At 28.6% G+C, this 6543-nt stretch overlaps 1 protein-coding gene across 1 annotated transcript; it reads right to left on the bottom strand.

Annotated features, from left to right (window-relative positions):
- Positions 1-4610: 4610 nt before the first annotated feature.
- LOC107448111 (KIF-binding protein) lies at positions 4611-6533 on the bottom strand. The gene has a single exon (XM_016063218.4). It carries the CDS (start codon positions 6531-6533, stop codon positions 4830-4832), a length of 1704 nt encoding a protein of 567 aa, XP_015918704.1. The 3' UTR covers positions 4611-4829.
- Between the last annotated feature and the right edge of the window lie 10 nt (positions 6534-6543).

Below are 6543 nucleotides of genomic sequence, written 5' to 3'. Positions count from 1 at the left end.
CAAACACGTTATTTTGAAATGCATACATACTGCATTTCAAAATGCATCTATACAATACTTGATCCATTTTCTCTAACATCACATTTACTTTCCAATTCCAATACTTTAAACTTAATTTTTTAAAATTGATTTCAGTAAATATTCCTTTTCGATAGCAAAAGAAGAAAAAAACTTTTTATATCCGCATTTAAATTTTTATAAATTAAGAAAGTATTAGCAGTGAATCCCGAAAATAATAGTTACTTATTTATCAAAGCTCTTCGATAATATAGTAAGATATCGTCAATATAATCTTTTTTTTATTGATACATTGGATTAACCACAATGAATTTTGCAAACCTAACTTCATATTCGTCAAGCGATCCTCCAAAACCATAAGTATTACATTAATATACTCTTTATCAAAACGTTTAGGTTTTCAGCCAGTTTTTTTTAGATCCAGACCACTCTGTGCACTGTTTTGAGTGTTCAACTTAACATTACATCTACTATTGCAAAACTGCATGACTTAGAAACTCGAAATTACGACAGTGTGTAAAAAAATGTACACGGAGTACAACAGAATAATAATAATAAAGCATTTGAGAGGTATTAACTGTCAAACTTGTAAGAAAAAACACCATGCGTGCCGCTCTACGGGCTGCAATTACATAGTTGAAATTCGACATGCTGAAAGGGCCATTTTTATTTATGTAACACGAGCTTCTACAGCGAGAAATTACGAAAGTATGTGAAAAACTGCACAAGGAATTCGATGGGGGGGGGGGGACAAGATTATTTACATATATATATGTCAGCCTATTTTTGCCGATTGAATTGTAAATACAGAGTAAGAATTTGACCAGATGAAAGGGGCATTTTCAGTTACGAACTTGAGGTGAATTTTTCTCTCGATATTTTAGTCCTTTCGAAAGTGACTGCATTTTAAGTGCTTTATTTCATGAATTTTTATTCATTTTTTTTTCTTTACGTAACATTTTGTTTTGCGACTCAAAATCAATTAGGTTTAGAAACTTGAAATTACGAAGGTATGTCGAAAACTGTGCAAAGAATTCCATGAAATAAAAAAAAAATTTAGATAATTATTTATTCTTTGTTATCAAAAAATGTATCTTTCTGGAGGTCATAAGTTCCTGCTTAATTTGTTGTCAAAAGTAACAAATAAAAATAAATAAATAAGAGAAAGTAAACCGATGCTGCCAGACATAAAAATGATAACATTCAAATAGAAATTATAAATGTCCACGAGAGAGAGAAAAACAGTTTCCAATTGGAACTGTTATACAATGTCAAATTATCATTATATATTTTGTTAACAAATAAAGTTACTTTTCATTTATTACTTCTTATTGTGTCACACATCCTGAAATTTTTCTTTTAAATGCAGTTGATCATTTTTCAGATCTAAACAATCGTTCATTTTGCTACCATTAACAAATTAATAAAATGTTCTTAGATAAAATTGTAATAATTATATATTTTATAAACAAAGAAATCATCGCTTTGAAAGGTATCCAATTTCAAGGAGAAAATAAAAAAAAGCAAAAACGAATGAGAGGCTGCCACTGGGGTTGGCTAGCAGAGCGAGCAGGGGGTGAATTCTCCTAGTCATTTAAAAGAATGGACCTTGTATACAGTCGAACTTTGAAGAAAATAAAACTCCCTTCAAATTTCCTATACACTCAATGTTAAAAAAAACTTGATTTCACGAATTTTTTTTTCTAATCCCTCGATAACTTGAATTTTTTTTCTCCACAAATAGTGCAGATTTTTTTTCTGAAATTAAAAAAAATATTCCCAAAATTTCTTTTTAAGAATGGCTGACAAGGCATGGAATGATGTGTCTTCCTCTACGATAATGAATGGCTTCAAGAAGTCTGGATTCATTAAAGATCACAAAAGTAGTCAAACAATCAATATCGTTAATTCTGCCGGAAACTACACCGAAAATGATTGGAACAGATTGACCGGACTCATGAAACTTGATGACATGGAATTTCATGACTTTGTAAACATAGATGATGCAGTAACAGTGTGTGGTCAGTGGGATGACAGTGATATCATCGCTCAAACGAAAGCTTCTTGTGAACTATCAGAAGAAGAGGATGAGAAAATCGAAGATTTACCGCCCAATGTTACTAACAAACAAGCTCTTTCTGCAGTGGACACTGTAATGAGATTTATTGAAAGGCAGCCGAATATGTCAGAGGAGATATTTAAAGCTATAGTCCACTTAGAAAGTGTTATAGAGAAACTTTCTTACACATCTCTAAAGCAAACAACAATTGAATCTTTTTTTAAATGAAATTGTAAAAAGTGTTTTTAGAATAAATATGGAATAGTAAATAAGGTATGTAAAGAGCATCTTTCTTTATTCTACCATCGATAACATGCGATTTTCGATATTTCAAATTTTTTCTCCTCTCCCTTCAAGTTCGAGATATCGAGGTTTGACTGTATTTCCTTAAAATATTCACACATGCAGTCAAATGCTTGTTTATAGAATTTTTTTAAAAACTTTTTCGAAGATTATTTTGATTTAAATTAGAATCTTGATTTAAATCAGATTTTTTATATTTATCAACCAATAATTCGTGTTATTACTTAAAAACAATATTATAGTTAATTCTAAGGAATTTTATACAGAGGAAATTTATCATTTAGATATTTAAGGAAGAGTAAATTAGATTAGATCAGAAAACATTATTAAAAAAAGCAATTAATTATTATTTACTTAATTATCATTGTATTATTGATATACAACAACTACATACTTAATAAGTTTTAAAAGCATTATAAAGCAATAAATTTAAATAAATATAAATCTAAGTAAATGTGGGAATAATTTAAATATATTTATTACCAGCAAATGAGTTTACTTACAGCCAATGGAAAATTTTAATTTCAAAGATTCATGAAATTCTTATGTATTTTTAATATCCTTTTTCAAATTATTTTTTAGCATAATTATTTCTTTGACCTTTCATTATTCATTGGTACAAAACATTCATTACTAATTAAACAGATATTAAAAGAACATACATGCACAAACAGCTATGGTTTAAATTACACTAGTGATTTAAATCATACCAACCCTGGCACATCTCGGAGAGCAATAGCAATTTGAACCATCTTTATAAAAAAAAAAAAAAAAATTCAATTGTAAAAAACAAATAAGAAGAAAGCTAGTACACCTATGAAAAATGGTAGCAATCAACACATTTAATCTTAAAAAAATTACAAACATAAATTATGTAATATTTCTTTTTAATAAAGATATTTTTATGTACTACTATTTTAAGTAATATTATAATATTAATATAAATTATGTAATATTTTTCAAAGAATGAAATTTCTTCAATAGTTTTCATAAAGCATTTATTAGTAAAGCAATTGCAATGCAAAAGGAGCTTATAGTTTGTTTTAAATAACTTTGAAATGCACAAATAAATAAATAAAAACTTGATTATGAAAAATGAAAAACAACTAAATTATTTATAATGAGTGAAGCAGATAAAAGTATGTATGAAGAACTATACATATATATATATACATAATTAAGATTGATTGTATTATCATAATTTTCTTTAGATCATTTTGAAAGTAGTAAAACCTATACAAAAATAATAATTTTAATATTTTAAACAATTATATAATAAAAGTTGTAATTAATGAAATGAAGCAGGAAAAAGTCAGTTTTAAATTTGCACTGTATGTTAAAAAGTACTGTAAATTTTTAGCCGAATGAAGGGCAACAAATATTATTCAATAATTGAATGAATAAAGTCTTAAATTCTTATAGGTAAATTAGATAATAACCATGTTTTCAAATATGAAGGTAAATTTGGGTATACTATTTTTAATTACTTAATTAGTCTTTTTCTTCTTCTTTTTGAATTAAAGGTGATACAGGAAGAACAAGAAGAAAACTCTGCTTAATTGCTACTTATAAAAAAATGTAATTATTATAAACCTAACTATACTATGAATAATAAATAAATTACAATATTAATTAATTATAATAAACCATTTCTTGTGCAATAATTATGAGTAGCATGGCAGAAATTTTTTAATTTGAATTTCAAAATATATGCTTGATAATATTTTAGGGTTTTAAAATATCCAATTTGCATTTCCCCTATTAATACACACTAAATACATGAATTGGATGCATAAAAAAAAGGGAATTTTCAAGACAATGAAAATTACTTAACATTGATTTCTTTACATTTTTAAGAGATTGTGTACTTAAACTATAATAAAAAAAAATTCTATCTCATACACATTTTTACACGGAATGTATACTCTAAAGTCTACACAAGATTAAATTTTTAATTTAAAAAAAACTTTTTTTTTTTAAAATAACTTTGTTTTTACAAATTTTTAGATTAAGCCACGAACTAATATTTGGGCTAGTTTCAAAAACATTTTTGTAATTTTTTTTTCAAAAAACAATTATGGAATTTAACTTTTCATTTTAACCAAATTTTTTAGAAGAAGCACACAGCGTTTTGCAATAAAAAATGTTTTCTTTAAATTAGCTATAGGCAGTTCTAATAAACAAAACAACTTGACAAAAATATACATGGATATAAATTTAGTGATTATAATAACTATGAAACAGAAATTTTATTTTTTTAACAATTCTTTTCTTGCACAATTTATGAAGTTTACAATACATATTTTCTAAATTCATAAATAAATTTTGTGTCTAAAATAAATATAGAATTTGCTTAGAAATTTCAATTTTGTGGCAAGGACTCAAATATTTTTCTTGCAATAGGTAGTTCTTAAAAGTCAGTAAACATAGCAGTTCGTTTTTTAAAAACTTAAAATGATTGCGGAATAGAAGCTTCAATTTGAGCCATACTTTCAGGTACAAGCTCTAACATTTCTTTTGCAATAGGTAGTTCAGTTTCAATAAAACGTTCATGTTCAGGATTTCTTTCTACATAATCTACAATATATTTATAGCAATCTTTAGACTTTGAGAGATTGTGTAGTTTGCGATTTATATCAGTCTCTATTAACTTGGAATGTAATCTGCCAATATATAACTGGGCCATCAATACTGGTCTGGCATTATCATCAGAAAATACATCTGGGTCCTTACCATCCTTATCCTGAAATGATTTTAGAAAACCATTAAAGTGTGTTATACCTTGCAAAATAAGAGAGTTAATCTTATTCACAGCATGGGCATTGGGATTTTTAGCCATTCTGCACTTGAAATCCATCATTTCGAAATAAATCTCTCCAAGTTCAAACTGTAATTGTCTACAAACAGACAGGTAGTACTGAGGATTGAGTTTCCTTAGAACATCTTCCAGCAAATCGATACGACGTTTGAACATTTTGCAGAGGCGGCCAAGATCCTTCTCGAAATGGGCAAGACATTTAAACAATGTGTTATGATCTTGCACGATTTGTACATGATAATTTGCATACTGATTTAAAGTGTAATGCAATTTCGCAACAGATATGTGATTCACAGCAAATAAAAAGACATTCTTTGCTTCAGTAAAAGTAGTAACATTAATTGGTATCTCCGCCTCCTGATCTGAAATTTCTTTCTCATCCGTTAATTGGAACTTATCGGGAAATAATTTTTCCATCATGTTCTTTGCAAGGTTAATTCCATTACGAGAATCCAGAAGGAGACCAATGCAATATTTTACCCAGAAACACGATATAGCAGCCTTCGTTTGTCGAACTTCATTCCACACATCTTTTTCTTCATCCATTTTCTTTTCATTTAATTCCTTTTCTTTCTTTGCCATGGCATCGGTGGCGCAACATAGCAAATGACGGGCCACAACATACATTTCATTCTTAGTATAATATTGTGACAATGTTGCACAATTGAGAGCCCAATCATTCACATCATAATCACCACTTTCCCTTTGTCTTTTAAGGGTTTCGCGGCAACAACTAGCAGATTTATCATTATCATCCACCGCTTCATATACTTGGGCCATGTAATACAAAGTATGAGTGAAAGTTTTTTCAAAAGTCGACCAATTTCTTTCTGTTGCATTTTCAAGAACAAACATGTCTTCAGTATTGTAGGGAGAAACATCACGAGTCGATTTGTAGCTGTTGTATATAGTCTCTGCTTTGGTAAGATACTCTAATGCTTTACCAACATCCCCACGTTCACTCCATATAATTCCAAGTTGATTCAGTATTTTCAAGGCAAGATGGCAACCTTCAGGTGCCTCTGCAAAGTCTTTAATGTATTCCCAGCTAACATTTAAAGCATCACAACCTGCTGCAATTTCATCAGTCTCTATAGATATTACACCAATTTCAAAGTTAAAGAGTGCATACAAAAGTTTAACTTGTATGTTTCCGTATGACACCCACTTCTTTTCGATTTCGGATGCCAGTTGGTTTAACATTTCTCTTGCACTGTATTTTGAACGATATGGCTCAGCAGGAGGATCATTTTTAGAATTTTTAAGCAATTCTTTGATTATAAGATACCTATCGTGCGCTGAAGTAACCCACACACTAAATTCAGAGACAAACATTTCGAAGGAA

This window comes from Parasteatoda tepidariorum, chromosome 1, assembly GCF_043381705.1.
Source record: "Parasteatoda tepidariorum isolate YZ-2023 chromosome 1, CAS_Ptep_4.0, whole genome shotgun sequence".
NCBI classification, from domain to species: Eukaryota; Metazoa; Arthropoda; class Arachnida; order Araneae; family Theridiidae; genus Parasteatoda; species Parasteatoda tepidariorum.
This window is presented reverse-complemented; position numbering and strand designations above follow the sequence as displayed.